This window comes from Leiobunum rupestre, chromosome 2, assembly GCF_980474605.1.
Source record: "Leiobunum rupestre chromosome 2, qqLeiRupe1.1.hap1, whole genome shotgun sequence".
Lineage (NCBI taxonomy): Eukaryota > Metazoa > Arthropoda > Arachnida > Opiliones > Sclerosomatidae > Leiobunum > Leiobunum rupestre.
The window spans coordinates 3,298,410-3,321,946 of NC_143385.1; the positions used below are offsets into that span (position 1 = coordinate 3,298,410).

Here is a 23,537-nt window from a genome sequence, read left to right on the forward strand (position 1 = left end):
CCTTGTGAGCGCAAAAGTAGAAAATTATAAATATCATTGCAAATGGTTTTTTGGCTGTAAATGTGAAATCGAAGACACTGGGATCTTAAATAAGCACATGTTGTCATCCGCTATAAGAGTAAGTTGCAAATTATTCTTTGCCCCATTTGGTTATTAAACTAAGCGCTTACGTTTAAGATAAACAAATATTAAGTTTCGTTGCTTTCCGTTTCGTAGTTAATTAGAAATAATTAGTAGAACGCCAAAACAATTTGAATTTTAGAGTGGTGATTGACGTCATTGAACACACGTAATTTCTCATTGGCTGCTATCCCCAAAAAAGAGTTGAGGCTTGCATACCAAATGTAGTTGCTACTGAATCCTTGGTCAAATCCGAAAAATCTACTATAGAATTATGGGATTCTACTACTGAATTTTGTACGTTGACGCTTTCATGGTTTTAAAAACCATATTATCTAGCAAGGATATTACAAGAATCATCTTGGTAGGATAGTGGGGACTATATTATCTACCAGATGCAGTGGGAAAAATTCCGACCTTAGTCCATGACGTCACAAATTAGGGGCGATAAAATTATCGTTCAGAATAAAAGCCGAAAATTTAATTTTAAAATTAAAAAAACCTTAAGGACGGTATTTCATCAAATGAAAACCCATCATCAAATGAACGAGAAAAATATAGCTATTTCAATAGGTATATATTTTTGGTTTTATTAAAATTTCTCAACAGAGATTAATTTGAGAAATATATTTAAAAAACTTACTGGTTGTGAAATTGGACGAGATAAAGACTGAAGACTCGACGCCATTATAGACGGAATACAAGTTGACTTCGTAGGTGGCTCCGGGAAACAAATCATTGACGGTGAAGGGCGTCGAGTCCAGCTTCAAATGCATGTTGCGCACTGAGGAATCGTCCTGAGGAGAGAGTGGCACGATGGACAGCCTAAAGCCGGACACTCCTCCGGACAATGGAGGCGCCCAATAAATGTCCGCTTTCTTTCCGGAATGAATGGTGATGGACAGATTGGACGGCGGATCAGGTTCTGAAACGTCACAACGAATATAAGTCAACGTGCATTTTAAATACATCAAAAGCCGCTTCCACTAGAGTACGACCCAAAGATTGGGTGTTACAAAGTATGCCTCAAAATGGATATATTAATAAACAACATTAAAAAAGTTATATTTATGAAACTCTGCTTGTACTTGTATACTTGAACACCAGAATACTATGTACCGTTTGGCAAACTAAAAAAAAACCCACTAAAAAAGTAAAGATTATATTTACATCGCATTATATACATTTCATTCAGGCTCGAATGGGTACTGTTGATTGCAGTACGCAAATGGTATAAGTTAACGACGAGTAAATTTAAAGAACAGTATTTTAGATAGTGTGTAATGTAATATGAATAATGTTTGTAATAGCAAATATGGCTTATATTTTTAAATTTAGAAATATGTGCACCATTGGACAATAAATACGTGCCGCGAAGTAACGTGCACAAAAAACGCAATTTTATTTTGTTTAATTTCTCCAAACCAGGCCGATTCCTTCGTCTTTAATTTATCAATTTACTTAATGCCACAATAGTAAAATTTGGCAAATATAATAAAATTTAATTTAAAATGGTACCTATAGTACTAACAAAAAGCCTTTATTTACTTTTCGCGTGCATTTAGGCCTGCAGACATAAAAATATCTTCCGAATACCCAGGGTTACATTTTTCTGGCAATAAGAGCTTATTTTATTTCCTTGATGATGACGGTAAATAGAGGGTTAATGGGTTTGAAATTGTTTCCTAATACATCAGGTTCTTTCGATTTACAAAGAAAACCTCGATAAAATATGAAAATCGTAATTTCAGAGACGTTTTGACCTTGAAGCAAACGAAATAACATCGCTTCATCGACAGAGCCGAAACGAAGCGGCCGATTTGAAGAGAGATCGAGCTATTGACATCTGCCACTTGTTCGCAGTCAAGAACCATAGCAACCTCCAAACACCGTAACCATCAGCCTTTATAGATAAAGGTCTTCTAAACTATTATGACGGATGATAAAAAATTGTACGAAGTGCTAACGATCAAATAAAAGTTTTCTAAAATTAACAATGGCCTTCCGGAAATGGTTCAAGAACGCATTTCTGTAAAAGAAATAACAATTTTCTTGGGCTTTGTCACGAATAAAGTAAGTGCATCAATGGATGACCTAATGTCTAGATTAACGTGCTCTGACTAAATGTGTGCTGGATGCAAAGAACCTATCGAAGCCATTCGTGTTCTTCTGGAGAAGAACTTAAGAACATATTATATGGATCTGAGATTTTCAGTATTTTCTGAACAAGGATTGGGTCTGAAATTGGTTTTAACATTGAAGAAAGTTACGTATATAAATTTAAATTATTTTTACTTGGATTTATTTAAAGAGATAGTGTCAGCTTGGACACATCGAATTTTGTGATAAAGAGGGTACATCGTAAGATATACGTCCTGAATTTCTAAAATATGTATTTTATTTCGCATAAAGCAAATATACTATAAAAATTTACTTTTAACAATTTTACACATTGTTGACGTCATAAATTGTTGCGGAGAGAATGAAATTAAAAATTTCCTACCACTCTAGCTTTTAAATACGTGTATAAAATTATGTGTTAATTCTTTGGCACGCGCTGCAAATATATTAGAGGGGTTCGCATGATTTTACGCACTCCCTTCAAAAATTAAAAATAAAAACGCACGCGCTCAATAATTTTAACAGTGCATCGGAAAATAGCGAAAACCACCAACATTTTTCGAAAGCTATTTACATTATCCTTTGTTTTGGAAATAAGGTTATGATTGCTGTTTATAATGTAGGCTTGACAAATTTTGCTCCTGGACCCGAAACCAAATGGCGCGCTTGGTGCTTTAGCGGCCGCGTCGCTCGTAGCGTCGTAGTGTCAAGTATTGGAGATATTTCTATCAAAATACTAAACACGTGCCCAATATTAGCGGACGACGTTGAGCCTAGCGTTCTTAGCTCTTCACTGTCAGCAAAGTTTTCATTTTTATTTCCATTTTGACTAGGCATTTTTAAATTCATAATCTATTTAAACCATCACACAAACTAGATACGCAAAAACATTAAAGCGAACTTCCTATTTAAATTAATTAAATCATTACATTTACAATTATAACTGAATAATATAAAGCCTATTAAAATTCCAAAAGCCTCACTTCCATTAAAAACCGCAGAGCAGACGACGGAATGCGGGTCATCTGACATTTTTACGCACGTGATTTGTATTTGGATATAAATATTTCGCGATTCTCTCGGTAGGAGCGCTGACTGGCGATGTAAATTGTGGAACCGGGGATTTTGCTTAGGTTTCGAGACCAGTTATTATTTGTCCAAGGTCTTATTACCCGTGATGACGGGTCCTCTCCAGGCGAGCAGGTTCCTGCGAGTGTCATTGGAATAGTAAAGCTGGAAAGTGTACTCGGTGCCCGGGTAGGCGTCCGAGATGATGATGCCCTCAGCGGCCTCGAAGGCCTGGAACGTGAAGTTGGGAGCCGGGAACCCTTTGGTGGGCGTGTAGTCCAAGCGGAAGACGCCATCTTGGCTGCGCAACAGCTCCTCCGGAAGGTGAAGCTCGATGTCGGAAGCGGAAGTGGACTGCAACAGAAAATTAAAAAAGAAAATTGTAAATAATGCCACTGTTTAAATGAATAGCTTTCCTAAAACAATGGACGCGGCGACAGAAAGTGAAAGAGGGAATGGGTCAGTGAACTTCCCTACGCACTATGACGAATGAAACCACCCAGGTAATAAAGCTCACACTTCAGAATGCGGATGCCACCGATAGTAAAGGTATCCCGTATTGTACAGGTAAGTGAAAATTGCGCGATAGTCGGACAGGTATATTTTCCCATTTTGTTGCACCTGTTTTTAATCTCCAACAGTTTTTGAAACACTATAGAATGCCAGAGATACTCAAATGGATTTTTATCGATAAATATAATCGAAGTTTGGGGTCAGTTATGGAAGATTCTTTTATCTCAAAGTCCTTCCGGAGATCACAGTCGGATTTTCAAGACTTTCGAGTTAATTATTGAACTTGCATTTGTATTTGTGTTGAATTTTTACTTTCGGGACCGATTTTTGCTGCGATTTCAATATTAAAGATATATTAGTATTTTACTTTACGTGTAGTATACAGTAAATTTTTAATTATTAGGTATTTAGATTAATTTAAAAACATTATATTTAAAATGTATTAATTGAAGAAAAAATAAATTTTAATAAAATATTTTCCGGTGAAATTAGAAACTTTAAAAATTCAATATCGCTTAAGAGTTTTAAATAGATACTTTTTACATTTATTTTTCTTTACATGAAGCTTAGAAAAATGTTACGACTATACCGTAGTAACTCAACAAAAGGCAAAAGTATTACCATTAGAGTAATTTTTAACATTCATTTTATGAAATGGAAATACAAGTATAAATTCATAATAATTTCATTTATGATTGTATATTTAAATCAAAACCAGAATAAAACGAAAATTGAATCAAATGTCAAAGATTTCAAGGAATCAGAGCTGCACGGGAAAAGTCTTACCCGTCTACTAGATATAGACTATCATTATGGTCATTACATTATAAATTTCTTTATAAGAAAAACTATTTATTGATGGATTTTTTATATTTTAACCAGAACAAATTCCAGGCAAGTGATCATTAAATCAACTTTTCACGAATGATTTATGCGGGTAATAGTTTTAACAGAAATATAATTGTTTTCTTTTATTAATAGTGAAGTGGGCATTCGCAAGTGCTCATTGATTCAGCCACCTAAGAAACTCCCGGTTTAAGTTTTGTTATCATCAACTAGAATTGTTTTTGAAGAGAAAAAAGTTCAAATCGGTTCAGGACTCGGATAAAACAATCTGCTGGTCATTAAACCTTCACCCGAGTAGCTGCACCACGACGTGGGATTGCAATATTTGAGATTTCGTTCCTCCGCAGCCTGTAATGTTAAGAAGGAAGTGGGTGTTTTACACGTGGTGGGAAAGCGAGAATGCGGCCTAAACGTGGCCGATACGGTTTATTGGACCCTTAATTACGGAAAAAGTATGGATAAAGGCGTTCGCTGTTACGCATTCGGTCAACGGAAGTTAGAATCGAGTCAACGCTTTAACGGAATTGAAAGTTAACGACTATATTGAATAAATAGGGCTTGACCTTGTGCTCCCAGAATTTTTCCGCGGGCGATATTACTGTTGCCGATAATTCAACTTTAAATTTTCCACCTGTATTATGATAAGACCCTTGTTATTAGAGATGGCCGTAAATCTATCCAATTCTTCGAAAAACGCGACTTAACTGGTGCCATGTATTTACGGCAAAGGAAACTAAAATTTAAATAGCCAAATGATTAGTGGATTTTAAACTAAATTATATATCCCGTGTAAAAATATTATTTATAATGGCTGTAATTTGTGTTATTAACCAATTTACAAACGATCCAATCAACGTGAGTGGTACCTATAAGTACCGCCTTTTTTATTTCGACGCTAGCGACATCTATTGAAAAAATAGCTACATCACGTCAAGCCGACACTTGCTTTAAAAGTCAAAGTCAACGATACAACGCCGCAAAACATTTATTTATTTTTTATTTTTTAGAAGCTTGTTATGAGCGATTGTGACGGGTGGGACAATTCAGTCCGCTCGTCCATTTGATTAATCAGGTGCGAGATATGTGTTACGGCCACGCCAACGGGGGGATACTTGGGGATAGGGTTGGGACACCCGTGGCGGAAGTATGACAACCACCCGTTGGGGGATTAGTGGTCGTCCTCACACGGCCATCCACAAACTCTGCCTCCCGGACGCCTGGGATTACAGGAGTGAGCCACTACTCCCGGCCACCACAAAACATTAATTTACTTCCATCACATATTGTCGGGAAAACGAAAGTCGGCCTCCGAAATATTTTTCTAAACTGATCGGCGGCTTTTTTTTTTTAAATCTTCCTTCTTCGGTACAAATCTTCGTATGGGACATTTTAAACGGAAAGTTTCCACACAATCTTAGATTAAAGGGTTTCACCAGCTACGCAATAACGTTGGTCTCAATTTCTTCAATTGATTTTCTGTAGCTGCTTCGAATTCCTTGGTCAATTCATCTCTAAGGATCGAAGCTATCGTGCAAAGAATTAAAGCCCCAGGAATGGAAGGTGTAGCTCCGTCTAGTGGAACTTTTACGCCTCTCGTTTTTAAAGAGAGACCGGGTTGCGTTGACCGTTTCCGGTTACTCTGATTTGCTTTGCCGGAAGTTTCTAACGCAACCAAAACACGCGGCCAATAATATCAATCCTTCCATTCCTGGGGCTTTATATTCTTTGTATAGTGCATTACTTATCTTTGGCTACTTTGATAGGGTCACTACGGATTCCCCTAGCCAGGCCATCATTTGCCTAATGAACTTTTCCACACTGGTATCTATGCTTATAAAAGCAAGATTGGAAGGTTCTTAGGCCCATATATTAATATTTATTATTTTAGTGCTCCAACTTTAAACGTAATTTTTTGCATTTTTCAAACACCCAAAACTATATCTTTTAAGTAATATATTTGGTTTATGTTAAATAAACTTTAAAAATCGCAAATTTTTTTCAACCCAATTTTAAAAATTTAATTTACAAGAAAACAAAAATATTAGTATTTGAAGTCTGAAACGGAAACAGAAATAATTGTTAAAACATTTCCATTAACCCTACACGGCTCAGATTATGCCCATACACCTTCCTTGCAACAGTAACCCGAAATTCTAATCACTATTCACCTCCTTCAACTCTTGTATACCGATTACACGCATTCATACTAAAATTAGCGTTTGGTAATGATAAAGGTGTAATCAGTTACGTAAACACTAATTACTATAATTAAATCAACAGTCTGGTACACCAATTATAGGGAGTGATCAGGCACTCGCAGTACCATTTTCTCAATGATTTTTATAAACCGCTGTCCTATAAAGCGCAACTTGGAATAGACAATTCAATAAAAACCATTCAGCGACTCGCTAGGAAGTATTAATACATAATGCAAGCTACTCCTTATATGGTCCTTGTAGGCTGTTTTTCAAAGGGCAAATATGGTGAATGTCTCAATAGATAATTTACAATTTTTAACAGGCAAAGACGACTTTGTTAGTAGATGGCGCTCTGATGCAACATGACGTCATAATTTTTATTTTAAATGATTGGTTTTAAGTTTTCAGTTTTTAGTGGAGAACGGTTTTGTCGAGATTTAAAATATAAAAGTCTCTTCCCTGACTAGATAGTTTAAAATTGTATAATAGTGCCATCTATGGCGGAGAGAGTTAACTACTGTTAAAATTAATTGTTAATTTAAATTACAAAAATTATATATTTTTAATAAGAATTTTAAGTACTATAATTTAGTAATTAATTAATAACTTTATAAAAAGGTAAATTTTCATTAACTTTATAGTGTCGCCATCTATCTCAAACATTATTAAATAGGAAGGTACCTCGGGTGGATTTCGCCCCTTTTTGCATATTTCCCTGTAGGCAAAATGTGAATGCATCTATTGAACGAATAAAGTTTTAAGGCGTGACAGGGTACCTTTACGTAGTGAGGTATAGCAGACTTATTTACTTGATTTTATACGCTAACATGGCGGCGTATTTTCACGAAAAAATAATTTTAAGAATGACCAATGTTTGCGTCAACGTGAAAAACAAAAATACTTAAACAGATTTTTTGGCATCAAAGCTTACCATCAGAAATTTTCGGGTTTGAAATAAAATAAAACAATCAGCAATAAGAAAAAAATTGGTGTTTATAAAGTGAATGTCACGAACCTATTTGACTTATTTTAATTTGAGCATGGATTATAATTGGTTTCTTAGGCTAGCAAGCCGAATCAAGTAACTGGCCCACCGGAAACATATCATACAGCAATCCACGTAGCGGAAGAAGGGACTATTCGCGACCGAAAGCTATCGCTACGCCCCCTGTGGCTCACCATTGAAACCTAGATTGGTATAGCGGCTAAAGCAGACGCTTTAAATATTCCCCCATCGTTTTTCGTAAATTATGATACTTTCATTTTAATATAATGTTTGCATCGTTTGTTTATATTTTGATAAGTTTATTTAAGAAAAAACATTCATATGATTTTTTTAATTGGTCTTTTGCAGAAGATCTTAGGCGCTACCTCCGAGAAGCTAGCACCGCTTCGGTCGCGAATTGAAGTAGTGTACAGTTTTTCCAATCGTTAAAAGTAGATAGAATCGGCATTTAGCCAAGTATTTGCTCGCGCCCTACCAAATATTTCATTCGCGGAAGCGCGCGCTAAATATACGTCAAACAAACGAATATCGGGTGAAAGCCTAGTCTAGGTCAACAGCAATAAAGTATCGCGTGCGTTGGTCTACGTTTAGCTATCACCGAAAGCAGCCGGTGGGGAGGAAGTTCATTTCCTGTCCTCATAAAAATAAACAGGAATCAAAAGAGCCTACGTTAATGCTGACATAAGGACGGAAAATATTTGGCTAAAATGAAAATTTTGGAGAAAACACAAGTTTAACGGAGCTCTTAGTTTACCCAAGAACGAATTTATTTATTATTTGGGAGAATGGCCACGTTGAGACAATATTCGGGCATCGAAACAGAATTTTCCTCCGGCAACAGTGTGCTTCAATCGGATCCGTTTTTGGTAGGAGCAACAAACACAAGGGAAAGACAGCTAGTTAGTTAATAAGTTAATGTTTTATTTAGTTATTTACGTTCAAATTAGAAGAGGAAAATCGGCTAAGTGTAACCATAGAAACTACCACGGGAATAGAAGGCCCTGCCTTTGTACGTGCTTTACTAAGATGACACGGGCAAAAGGTTATCCCTTCATTTCCGGTTATCTCTGGTCCAATCAAAAACAAGCTTTGGAGATGACGGCCAATTAGATTCAAGCGGAAATGAACGGAGAACCTTTGCCCGTACCGAGCCCGTAACACTTTTCGTCGACTCTTTCTATTCCTCTTGTAGTTTCTATGGTACAACATTGATGTTAGCATTGTATTTATCACTAATGTTATCATTTTTTAGAACAAATTCCCGAGCCATTGATTCAAATTTATGCAGATTTGGGAGTTCGGACAAGCTGACGCAGTTTTGTGTACAAATTTCATTGGACGATCCTTTACGCTGAACGTTTTATGTTTGGGGGAAGACAATTTCCGAATGTTCCCCTTCCGACGAATGCCGGTGCTAAAGCACACTGTACACATGAAAATGCACAACTTTTGACGGACTGCGCTCTCCTTGTGTGGGGTGCTGTGTTTGTTGCTCCTAGATTTTAGGGGAAAAAGCTTCCGGTTAGAGCGTGAGGTGGATTGGGAGCAACACTTAAAATTGACTGAACATAGACATTCTAAGTGGAAATGAATGCATTCTTGGTTTAACGAAAACTACATTTGTCAACGCCGCTGATGGATCTTGTGTCATAAGCCGCTAGACACTAACTAAAAGGCCAAGAGGGTGCGAAACGATTTCTGTAAAGAACCGAGAGAAAAAACGGTCACAGTCATCTTGATTGATGTCCTTCAAACTAAATGTCTTAAAGAAGCTTATTAATCAATGTATTTAATTGATTTCTGTTTATGTACAAGACGGGCTATCCTTACCTTTTTGACGTACACATTGATTAAAATTTAGTAAATTTAGTTATGTCGGAAAATTTCGAAGGCCTTTTTCCGAAAAATGTTCCGTATTTTTCCGGAAAACAAAAAGGTTTTAATTGCATGATTAGCCTAATATTGCTCACATATTCAATTTCGCGGAATTTTCGCCTCATTTCATCGAATCCAAAAGTAAAACTAAACCTCTAGACTAGTATAGAATAAAAACCCTTAATAAGTAATATGTTATTGTTTATTTTCCGGAAAATTAGCCACTCTAAGTAAATTAGTCGATTAATTCTGCTACTAAATTAAGTGTATCCTGGGCGGCTTTGATTTCATACGCAAAAGCAACAGACGATGGACAAAATATTATTGTTACTAGTATTCTTATTTTGGAAATAATTCAAAATTAAACATTTTAAAATTTAAAAATAGTTTATTTTTTAAATTAACAGTGATAGTAGAATCATTTCGGTAATTTTAGGTATTTCCAATCGTCCAATAACTTACAAAAAAGGGCTCAAATTAAGCTGTTAAATTTAAGATTTTTGGGAACTAAACCCACTCCCAGGTTTCGTAAATTGCGAATTGAAAACCCCTATATTACCAAATACTAGACTAAGTTTTCACGGTGCAATAGCCTACGCTTCAAGAAATGCACTATAAATTAATATAATTGTACAACTTAGTCAGGAAATTATTGTTTAAATACCGAAAACATTACCTTAATAAATTACAAAAGGTTGAACCAATAGTTCTTATCGGATTCGAGTCACCGCTTTCGAAATTTAAAAATTAAATCGCCAAGGTGGCTAGCGTAAACAACAAATTATCGACATCGATACTCTACAATTATAGTGAAAAAGGGGAATACCTCGAACGTGCATACCAATTAATGTTAATTTCAAAACCAATCTCACGGCTCGAATTGTGTCGGTTTACAAGAGAGATGAAAGCTTTTGCAAAAGATCAACAAAATTTCCGTTTCTTAGCTATCTCTGCCAAGTTTTTCTTGAATTCTCTGCTCGAGATTCAAGCGCCGCGCGTTCACTTGCGCGTGACAATCAACGACGCGTGTCACCTTGTACTTCGGGTCTTGTCGCTCGCGTGGAAACCAAAATACCAGACGAGTGAAGTTATTATTCAACTATATCATTATTACGGAGTCGGTACCCCGCTATTCGGAACGGGTACCTATATTTAACTAAAAATTATTGCCGAGAGAATAATAAGAAAAAAGTGTGTGATGAAAATAATTAAAATATTCTCTCAAGTGAGAATAAAATATTGATAGAAGCATTATGTCCATACTGTTTCGCGGTATAACCTCATTTTATGAAAATCGTTTCTGAAATTATTATTGTTCTAAAATTGGATTCTTGCACTATTTCCGTAAGCGTTAAGGAAATTTTGCGCACCTTCAAAATTCAACTTTATGTTGAGTTTTTCTTTGAACGAAATTCGAAATTGCACATCATTAACGCCCCATTTCCATAATTTTTTTATTTTGAAACTTTATTTAAAGGGAATATAACCTGCAAAGCAATCTTTATGGAAGACCCCTTAATTTTTTAAAATTCCCCTGCACAGTGGCGCCAAACATTTCTAAAGCCAAAGGCAGAAGCGGCCAAAGCTGCAAATGTTGGTGTTCCACACCAAATAACTGAGGTTATATTCCCTTTAAAGGGAGTGTGAACTTAATGGGAAAATCGTGTGCTAAGTAACGTAACTAGCGCTAATCACTAGCTTCTGTTAAACCTGATGGAATAAATGGGATTTTTTTGATCCAAAATAACACCATCTATTTCCGTTGTATAATAATACACGTAAACTCAATTATTCTGATTTTTTTAAACAATTGTTTCTAAATTTAAATGAATTTTTAATTTATCAAGAAGTGGTTTTAAGATAAGATAAGAAGCTAGGCTAATACCCACCTTAGGCCTAAGTCATCGAGCGACTTTTGAAACCATTAATTCAGATGGCCGGGTTACAATGCGTACAAATATCTATAGAAAGCCAACTTTTCTAATTCTAAATTCATTTCATATAAAGTTGAAAACTACAATTGTAGTTGGAATAATAATGTCGATAAGTTAACGTCGTTTTGCGTTGCCACACATTGTCTTTGTAGGGGAATGAAATCAAAATAGCACAGAAATCACAAGCCAACCAACTCGTATAAAATAAAAAAATAATAATATAATACAATACAATATAATACAATATAATACAATATAATATAATACAATATAAAATTTACCCTTTATGTGTATATATTTATGAGGATGGTAAAATTAGCGAATAAGTAGATTAGTCCATTATGAAAATGGATAAGAAAGCTAAACCCTAAACAAATTTGAAGAAAAGTAAGAACTTACCAATAGCTCGTACCGATAGGTCTTTGAGCAAACAAAAAGACGCGAAACTCGTATCAAATTTGTTTCGGGTTTAGCTTTATTATCCATTTTCATAATGGACTAATCTACTTATTCGCTAAATTTATCATCCTCATAAATATATACACATTAAGGGTAAATTTTCCGTCTTGTATTAGGGACCATCGTGTAAAGTTCTTGATTATTTGGTTACCTTTCAGGGGTTATAATGATTAATAACGTAAGAGTGTTACCTCTATTAAGATTAAATCATATTTAAAATAAAAAAATTACTTTATTCATGATTAGATACAGAACACCACGCAAAGTAATTATGTGCCTTTATAAATCAATTGATCCGGTAAGTAGTATTAATGCATGGTCCAAGGAAATTGAGAATACGTACTCATGTCAATTAAACTCATTATTAATAATCAGTCTGGGTTTACAGACGAGTAAATCTCAAACATCGTTAAAAGAAGTAATTTAATCGATCAAATGTCAAAGGTAGTTAATGATGTGTAAAATATAATTACTTTCATATTGATTACATACCAACTTCCTGTGTGACCGTTTACACAAGTGCAGTTGTTCCGGTTGTGGGTGCTTAAAATGTAGACGATAATTACTGCTAATAAAACGCAACATAAAGGCAGTTTCGGGTAAACTACCATCCTGTATAATTATCGGTTGATCAAATAACTTTATCTTGCAAAAAAACGCTAAGCAAATAATCAAGAGTTTCAATAAAGAATTTTGATAAACGAAGCATTAAAATTCAAATGCCTTCATATCAAACTAATCAAATGCCTTCATATCAAACTAATCAAATGCCTTCATATCAAACTAATATAACTTCTTGGTTAACCTAATCAGGAATATACTTACGATTATTTGTTATGTCGCAAAATAAAAGTCACTAAAGAAGCCCTCGCTATAGCTATAAGTTGTTAAGAGAAATCAAAGGACCAGTTCCAGTTGAAAAAAACACACATTTCAGGTATATGGTCTAGAAACCTTTTATTACTGGAAACATGAGGTATGCCCTAAACTTATAGGTAAATCTATGAAGGGTTAATTCACAAACCCTACAAGATGTCAGCCATTACTTAAGTGCGGATTTATAGAAGAAATTGGGGATGAGTACACTACAAGTTCCCAATAGTCATGACGTCACGAGAATAATCCCTTATCTAGCGATTATCCATTATTCACGGAAGATAAAATTAGCCGCAATGAAGAATGCATTGTGTGTTCTGAAATAGTAATTCCAAGCGATTTGAAGTAAAATACTCAATTTGTGTCTGGCCACTTCCTTCCAGCAGTGCCAGGAGTTTTGGAACCCCAGTATTTTGAAGTTTAAATTGTTTAGACATTTCTGCCTCCCTCCCCCCGAGAAACATTGTGCCAATTGAACATATAAACTTGGTATTTGTCTTCGATACTTTTTTCCTAGTCGTGCCAGTTCTTCGGCAAAGCATAAGCGTAAAATAATTGGAATTTCTACATAATTGACATAAAGCTTTGGCATGTATTCCTCATTCTAATCAACAGTAAAGATAATGGTTAAGCCTTTACACAGATTACGTAATCTGGGATTAAGTGAGGTAACGCGGGTAACGCCGAAGATTACGTACTCTTTTTGGGAACCCTGTACACTGATTACGCGTAGTCATCAGCCCCTTGATTTCGATTTCAATAAAAACTTAAAATTTGTCGCTGGTTTACAAAAGATAAAAAAATCGTGTAAACTGATTACTTAATAATTTTAACGTGAATTTCGTGAAATTTCTATATTGGTGTTTTTTGTTACTACGTGTCTTAATGTATCTCTCGAATAAACAAAAATCCGCAAACCGATTTAGCCCTTTAATTGAGAATTTAAAAAAAATAAAACTAAGTGTACAAAATTGAAGTGAGTTGCAGTAAAACTTCAAGAGAAAGAGATAAATAAGTGACCAACAAAAATTATAATTACCAACAAATTGGAAACATTTTTCTTTATAGAGCCCTTTCATTTACGCAAGCCCAATCTCAATGGAAATGGTTTCTATTTTCGTCTTTATAGTTTCGTGTGGTGAAACGTCAGAGCTAAATGTAAAGCGATTTTATTTCTCTGGTTTCAAAAATATATTGGCAGAAGTAGTTCGTCTTAGCGAACCCAAAAGCAAATTTAACGCTCGGCTTCTTAGAATCATCTCCTTTTTTGTTGTTTCTTGCGCCAGAGCCAATTTTGAAGCAGCAATAAACGAAGACGGGCGCAGTAGAGAACGTGTTGGTCTATTTCACGCACGAAACGAGATAAAAGAAACAAAAGGTTTACTCGGTTACGAAGGTCATTAAAGGTAAGCGACTTCTTGGAGATCGCCAACGAACATTTTTCTTGTTCAATAAGATCTCTTCAAAATTTAAAAAAACTCTTCGTGCCTTTTTAGTATTTATTGCAGCGTTTTTCTTGAAAATGCAAAATAATTTCTTCATAACTCAAAATGCAAAATGTAAAACACCAAATACGTTCTCCATAATGCAAAATACAAAATGCATTTTGAAAATTAGTTTTTCTAAACGCAAAATGTAAAATGGTTTTTGCAGCTCAACATAAAATGCATTATGAAAATGGTTTTTGCAGCTCAAAATTAAAACATAAAATGCAATATGAAAATGGTTTTTGTAGTTCAAAATTAAAAAATAAAATGCATTATGAAAATGGTTTTTGCAGGTCAAAATTAAAACAAAATGCATTATGAAAATGGTTTTTGCAGCTCAACATAAAATGCATTATGAAAATGGTTTTTGCAGTTCAAAATTAAAACATAAAATGCATTATGAAAATGGTTTTTGCAGCTCAAAATTAAAACAAAATGCATTATAAAAATGGTTTTTGCAGCTCAAAATTAAAACAAAATGCACTATGAAAATGGTTTTTGCAGCTCAAAATTAAAACAAAATGCATTATGAAAATGGTTTTTGCAGCTCAAAATTAAAACATAAAATGCATTGTTAAAATGGTTTTTGCAGCTGAAAATTAAAACAAAATGTATTATGAAAATGGTTTTTGCAGCCCAAAATTGAAACATAAAATGCATTGTGACAATGGTTTTTGCAGCTCAAAATTAAAACATAAAATGCATTGTGAAAATGGTTTTTGCAGCTCAAAATTGAAACAAAATGCATTGCGAAAATGGTTTTTGCAGCTCAAAATTGAAACAAAATGCATTGTGAAAATGGTTTTTGCAGCTCAAAATTGAAACAAAATGCATTGCGAAAATGGTTTTTGCAGCTCAAAATTGAAACAAAATGCATTGTGAAAATGGTTTTTGCAGCTCAAAATTAAAACATAAAATGCATTATGAAAATGGTTTTTGCAGCTCAAAATTAAAACAAAATGCATTGCGAAAATGGTTTTTGCAGCTAAAATTAAAACATAAAATGCATTATGAAAATGGTTTTTGCAGCTCAAAATTAAAACAAAATGCATTGCGAAAATGGTTTTTCCAAATTCAAACATAAAATGCATTGCGAAAATGGTTTTCCAAAATTCAAACATAAAATGCATTATGAAAATGGTTTTTCAAAATTCAAAACAATTTTTAATAATTAAGTAGAGATTTCCAAACCATCCTCGCAGCCAGGGTGGGAAATAAAGCGGTGGCACGGTACGAATGTTCGTCTGCTTCTGAGTAAGTGAGTATCGCCATCTATGATTACTTTGGAGTAAATAGCAGACGAACTTTCTCTACAAGATCTGCGATGATGGTACCAGAGTAGAAGCTTTTAAATAACATTTTTGAAAATATTTTTTCAACCCACAAAATGCTTAATTAAAAAAGGAAAATAGTTTCGTAGAAACTCAAAATGCTTTTTTAGAACAACATTGGCTGCGTTCAACAACTATCAACGAAGAAAAACCGTTCATTTATCGTTGAGTTATTTTAATCAACGCTACGTCAGAAAAATCTAAAAGTTGTTGTACGATTTATAGTTCGCTGACTTAACGAACAAAATATCGTCTGCTACCCCTCCTTTAACTTTGTCGAATGACGTCACGACACCGATCGCTCAGCCGATGTTTCCGCTGAGTCTCCGATGATCAACGTGACGTCAAAACCGGAAGTCAAAAAACCCGTTCTGTGAAAAACCGCTGACCATTGAGCTCAGCGCTGAGCTTTTTAGAGTTGTTGAACGCAGCCATTGGCAGTTTTTCGAAAGCAGGTACTATTTAAGTTTGTAGAAACGGGATAACAGGAAATTACGTAAGTAACATAATAACAATAAGCATGGCACTTTCTATGTTTTAATGCTAATTTTCTTGCCGAATCTTTTTTCGACACCATCTTACAAATTTAGATAAACCCCCCTAATGTTTGTGGCGCCATCTTCAGCATAGTCGGAGTAAAAAAAGTCTTCTAGATTTTATTTTATCGAAATATCAATAGACCTTAGCTATGATTTATTTGTTTAGCAAGTAAACCAATATTTCGGAGAATAGCCATTTATGATGTAAAATAAATCAGGATTGCTAATATATAGAGGTCGGTAACGGTTAATCACTATCCATGTTTAAATTGATTTTTTCGGGGAAAAAATGTAAACAAAGAAATTTACCGGTTAATATTTTGGAAAATAATTAAAAAAACATGTATTATTCGAAAAATTTGAGCTTTTTATCGAAAGAAAAACGTCATTTTTTCGATTAATTTTACAAATTTATCAAAAAAATAATCGGATAATACAGAAATATAAATTACTTGATCAAACGTTTGACGAATAATTTTGAGAGATTTATCTATTGAATAAAGGTTAACCATCCCCAACCTCTACTAATATACTCAGAAATCGAGTTATTTTCTGTAAACTCTCGTGAATGCGAGGTGGTTGCTTATTAAAATAAATCACCCATAACGAACGCGCTATAGTACTTTATCAAAAACCCCCAAGACATTTTACCTTCTAGGTTAGAAAAAAGCAATCGCTTTTCGAAATTTTTAACCACAGACGTCAAATATGTTAACATAAATTAGTTGTTTTTCTTCAAAATCTAAGTTCAAAGTTATGGCCAGATAATACTTTGCGAGTCTGGTAGGTGTTTTGCCGAAGATTGAAACCGATTTAACCTTCCATTCCTAATAAATATCGTATTCACTAAGCAGGGTTGCCACATTTATTGTTTCAAATTTCTTAACTTTTTTCAGTTTTTCCCCGACGTATTTTAAGCCAAACATTTACTTAAATATGGGTTAAAATTGACAAAAAAATTATATTTTAAAAATTCCCCGACTTTCCCTAACTTTGAAGACCATTATCAGACTTTTCCAGGTACTATGACAACACCGCTAACGGTGAAGTGTCTACGAAACTACCCCTACCTGTGCGGTACTCTCAGTGGAAGCGTTTGAACGCATTTCTTTGGCGAACGAAGAAAGGAGGTCATTCGAATCAGGTTCCCCGCTACACCACACCACGCCCGATTACTTCAGTCGACGAAACCGCCCAATTCGACGCTGACCTTTGAAAGCGAAAGTGCAACAGAACTCGCCTTTCAAACGGGATCAAACGCACATTCCATTTCGAAAGGACTTATTCGATTTCCGAACCATTGTCTTAGTTTTTTTCAATTTCTAATTGATTGTGGTTCGTTGGTCAGTCTAGCTACAAATAAAATTTACACTACGTTTAATTTATTTCGACCTTTTAAACTAAAAAAAGTCTCATTTTCAATTGATCCCATACTTATTCCCGTGGTTTTTGTAGGGCTTCGCAATTAATGAAAAACTAATATTGGAACCAAAGATAACGAAATAAAATTTTATCGAGTAGAACTTTTTGCCACCCTCGTTTTTCGACTTATTAACTTAAGCTGACATGGAAACTAAACGGTTTCAGTGCTGATACTCAGTTAGCCTAAATTTTAGTGTAAATAGGGACTAGCCACTTTGAAAATAGTGACCAAAAAGTGACAAAAAAGTGATCAAATTTGTTAGTTACTTTCTATTTCCTAACAGTAGTGTTTTCTTGTATTTTCTTAAACATATTAGCAATTAAATTTTAGGGGTAGAAATAAGATAATCGACCTTAAAGGAAAAATATTCTATTTAAAAATAGAGTTAAATTAACAATTTTTGTTAAATTATTAGTAACGCTCCCTATAAAATTTCACTCTGAAAAATATTTTGTAGAGAAAACCTATCAAATTGAAAACCGTGACTTATAGTGACTGATTTTAAAAAAATGTGACTTTTAGTGACTGATATTAAAAAAGGTGACTTTTAGTGACTGATTTTAAAAAAGGTGACTTTTAGTTTAAAAAGTGACTAAGTATCAGTCCTGCTGTTATTATAATTTTATGAAAGTTCGATTATGGAATGAAATGAAAAATATTAATTTGTAGTTTTCGTGAAAATATTTTAAAGCATTATTATTGATATTATTAAACAGAATCTCATCAGCCCAGTATCTCATTGAAACAGGGTGACCAGGGAAAGGCTTTGAAAATTAGCTAGGAAAAATAGGAATTTTAGAGGCGAATTATATTAAATATAGGACACTAATTAGGGAAATATAGGAAAAATAATAAGATAATTATTGCATATCGGTATACTTTGACTCGAATCCCCTAGAATATTGATAATTTTTTGTACACTGCCGTCTTGCATTATTGGATCACTAAGCGGATTTACAAAGCCCGGACATTTCCAGATTTGGTTCGAAAGTGGCTGTGTTTTAACTAGATGTTCTATGACACGTACAAAAAAAATATTTCATTTTCAAAAGACCGTGAAATTATAGGAAAATCTTGGAAAATAGGTGAAAATAAAGGAATTTAAAGGAAGGCATTAAAAATTTCGGAAAATTTAGGAAAATTAAATAATAGAAAAAACTATTTTTAACCTATGAAACGTTGTTACATAGCAATGCCACTTTTAAAAAAGTCTTGAACTTAAAATCACACACTTAAGCAGAGGACTTTGCAAATTTTTACTAAATCCATGCTGCATTTGCTGAAATTTCAAGCTTGTTTACCATACAAAAAATTACCATATTAGAGAAGTACTTAATTATTATGTATGTACCAAGACAGCGGTGATGTGGTAATTTATTTCCGGTAAAAGCGACGCTTTCGCAATCAGCGATCTTATAGTTTGATTTGGAGATAAACGTTTATATCCTATTTAAAATAACTTTCACGTCACCTTAAAAAAAGTTCGAAACGTTTCTGTCAGGTTCGCCCACTCTCCAAATCCGTCTACCGCGGGCGATTGCATTTGGAAGAAAGGGTAGCCAACAACCGGATGTATGGTCAAGATAGCGCATTAAGTTGAGCAAGAAAGGGTTTTTCGCAACCCGAAGCTGTCCCGGTGAGTCACTTTTGACAGATCCACCAGCTTCAATAAATTTCAAAACGTGATTATTTCGAAAGGGAGTGCCATGACCTCGAACGTATTTTAAAAGATTTGTAAGTTCATCGAAAGTACAATAATCAAATACTTCCATTTTAAATTAAATTGTGGTCTTCGATATTTATTTATCATCACAATTTTATTAAAAGTATGAGTATAATTACCGTAAACAAACGTTTGAGTTTAAATAATAACTTAATTTTTCATATAAACAAATGAAATTTAATCAAACTAGACGTTGTTACTAGTGGTGAGGTCACAATTGTTTTTCAGTTAAGCCCTTATTTTAATTTATAGGGCTGGGCGCCTTAAAAAACGGTCCCCAAAATCCTTCTATCTACTAAATATTTCAAAATCTATGCTCTGTCACGAATTTCAATAGAATTTTAAGCAATTTAAAAATTAACTCTCTAAGGATTTCACGAATTTTAATTTTTTTGGGCCTCTTTGGTAGGTATTGCGGTCCTTTTTAACCTGGCCTACCTGTTCATTTGTAAACGGACTCACAATATTTAAAATAACTTTAACAAAAGACAGTTTTCAAGTTTTTCTTAAAAATATACTTTTTGCGCTAATTTAGAAAAGCAGATTCCTGGACTGTGAAGTGTATCATATTACTCTTTTTGAAAAGAGCAACGGGCCAATCACCGAACGGAAGTTGCGACCCGCTCGTATTTCTTAAACAAGGAAGTCCATCAACCTTTCCACCAGAAAAAGAACTTTAAAAAGTGGGAGGAAAAAATGGACGCGGAACGCCTACCCGGTACAAGCAAAAAAACTGCCCATCTTTATATTTTAATTTTTTTCTTAATCAGATTGGCATATGGATTAATTGACCTGGGAAATGAGTAATATAGAACGAAGTAGAAGAAATCTTTGGTTCATTATCCAAAAAAAAACGATTTGAGGTGTTTTTTTGGAAGAAAATATCGCAAATTGATACTGCCGTCGGTGATTTTGATGAATAAATATATTATTTCCCTGTTAATCTACTTTAAAAACGGTTTGATATTTCCAATAAGTCCAATTATATTTTTAGAAACATATTTATGAATTCGATACGGTATAATCTTTCAATAATCGCAGAAAATAAGCCAATCAAGCGTAACAAAAGCCACTAATATGGATCGTAAGCTATACTTTGTTTTAAACACATATGTTTGAATTTAACAACAGAAAAAACCTCGTTAAATTTGCATATTTAATTAAAATCTATGATATTTACAATGATTAATTCTGACTGGTTTCGAAGAGCATGACACTTCATCTATTTTATTTAAATACATCATTCAACATATTGAGCTTTCAAAAAAACCATATAAGCCATATCATATATTTATCGACGCAAATATATTTACAATAAGTTTAATAAATTAATGTTATTATTACAAAATGAACCAAGTATTTTAACAAAAGTTTTCTAAATTTGAGAAGCCATATAATTAATTTATAATATATTTATCGACTCCAATATATTTACTTTAATAAATAAATTTATATTATTATTACCAGAAAATGAACCAAATATGTTAACAACAGTTTTCTAAATTTTGGAGAGATATTATTTAAATGTTAAAGGCTTAGTAGATATAAGTAGAGTTATTTTCGCTGTTTGAGAATAAATGGTTTTGGCGCAAAAATGCTCTTATTACAAGTTGATTTTGTTCCACGAGTTCATAGTCTAAAATATCACTTTACAAAATATTATGTTCCCGCCTTCAAAACCAAAACCACAATTAGCAACAATTAGATATACAGTACATACCAGATGTAAAATTATAGATTTACCGTACCATTGTATTTCCGCCTAGTAATAGCATAAGTTCATAAATTATAATTCAAATAAATGTGTCACAGTTCTCTTTTTTGCGTGTAGAGCTCGGCGTTTGGATAAGAAATATCCAATTTATTGATTTTATCCATAGCCGAAAATTATCCGAATAAAAACCTATTTTTTGCATATTAGTTCGTTTTATAACCGCGAATAATATCCATAAATAAACAGTTAGACGAAATTTTTATAAATAATTGAAATTTTGCCGGTTAATTTATCTGTTCCGCCGAGCTCTATCCGCGTGTTGACTTTTTACTTAAGAACCATTTCTAAAATGATCACACTTTTTGTTGCACTCGGCACATAGCTATCGGTAGTTAGATCGTTTAGCTGACTAATTAAACTTCTGGTATTAGCTAGTTTCGTAAGGCATTGAAACTTTGGGACGAGCTAGACGAAATCACTCAATAAAACCCGCCTATAAATACTTACAAATCAATTGAAATGACTAGAATTCTATGTACTTTACTGGAAAAACCAAACTTGAATTAGGAATCCACTGATTACAATTTCTTTAACTTGTAAGTGCGAGTGAGTAACTAGTGATGTGAATTTACCGGTAAAAATAAAAACGGTAAATTTACTGGTAAATTTACCATTAACTTTTTTATTTGATCAAAATCATGGTTTGATGTCACAATAATTATTAAAAATATTTTTGCGTGTTTTTTGCTTTATGAAAGTAATTAGTAAATTTACCGGTAAAACCACTCGGTAAATTTACCGTAATTTTACCATTACCGGTAAATTTACCGGCTCCCATCTCTATGAGTAACGCATCTCGGATCAGATAGGCAAACCCATCATCGCAATTCACGTTAAAATAACCCCAGTTCTACTTGTCTATACATAGTCCAATAACTTTAGTCAAAATTTCGGTCAAACTTCGGAAACATTCGCCCAATTTTTGTACACACCATTTAGTCATTAAATATAAAGTGTCAAATGTCCCTATCATTTAGTTGCGCGCACAATTTGTTATGGTGGGAAATAGGTGCACGAAAATGATTTGGACTTATCTCAGTTTGTATTGTATTTACGCCTATACTAAATTACCAATATTAAACAGGGTTAGGGAAAAACCTGGTTATTAATAAAAAAAACTAAAACACAGTTTGTTTTAATAAAAACCAGATTTTTTGGTTTAATAAGGTTATTTTAAACACTGCTTTATTTTACTTTATAAATTTTTGTTGAACTGTGCATACATATTACAAATCAACTAAAAATTAATACAAGTATTATTACAAGTCTCACGTGACCAGAACAAAGTTTTAGTTTCGTTTTCGTTTTTTACACGTCTCACCAGAACAAAGTTTTAGTTTTGGTTTCGTTTTTTACACGTCTCACCAGAATAAAGTTTTAGTTTTGGTTTCGTTTTTTACACGTCTCACCAGAACAAAGTTTTAGTTTTGGTTTCGTTTTTTACACGTCTCACCAGAACAAAGTTTTAGTTTTGGTTTCGTTTTTTACACGTCTCACCAGAACAAAGTTTTAGTTTTGGTTTCGTTTTTTACACGTCTCACCAGAACGAAGTTTTAGTTTTAGTTACATTTTTGATTTTGTGACTGAAAATGCCTCGAATTTGTTTTGGAAAAAATAGGAAATTTTATAATTTTTTCCAAATAAGAAAGCAACAAGCCTGATATGTAGCTCTCTTATGCCGAATCCGTGAAAAATCCGTTGATTTCATTTGTGAGTAAAATTTTAACTGCAAAACCAGTGAAACCGTGAAGGTCCACTGATATTTCAGTTTACAATTTTCTTGCCGTTGGTGGGGGCCAATAGGCCTAATCCTAGTAGACATACTCCTTAATTCGGCACTACGTTTAAGCGTGTATTTAACACTCTGATGGAAGCTAGTATTGAGAGAAACGATGGGAAAATCGAATTAATTCGCAATTAAAACATCAATTAAAGATGGGGAAAGGAAATACGCAGGGACGTCATTTGGGTAGGGCAAGGGGGGGCATTGCCCCCCCTGGATTTCTATGATCTTAAAATGTTCATGCATATCTTGGGAAATTTTTGGTTCTCGCTATTATCCTGAAAATCAATAGCAAATATGCAATAACTATTTCGATTAAAAATCCCAAAAATATGAAATTTGATGGGTTTTTGTCCTTTTAAAAAACTGGTTTTCCGGAGCTCTATAGTTCTGCCCCCTCCTGTAAAATCCTGAAATGACGTTCCTGGAAATACGTCATCCGCGTGCGCTCCAATCGAGTC

General features: G+C 33.9%; 1 protein-coding gene across 4 annotated transcripts in view; it reads right to left on the bottom strand.

Annotated features, from left to right (window-relative positions):
- LOC149955534 (tyrosine-protein phosphatase 10D-like) overlaps window positions 1-23,537 on the bottom strand; it is a 50,582-nt gene that overhangs the window by 13,493 nt on the left and 13,552 nt on the right. For all 4 annotated transcript variants that reach the window (XM_090165317.1, XM_090165314.1, XM_090165316.1 and 1 more), the window contains exons 3-4: window positions 3,414-3,663; window positions 764-1,045 (exon numbers count right to left, since the gene is read on the bottom strand). In XM_090165317.1, coding sequence (XP_090021443.1) covers window positions 764-1,045; window positions 3,414-3,663 — 532 coding nt within the window. The remainder of the gene's footprint in view (window positions 1-763; window positions 1,046-3,413; window positions 3,664-23,537) is intronic.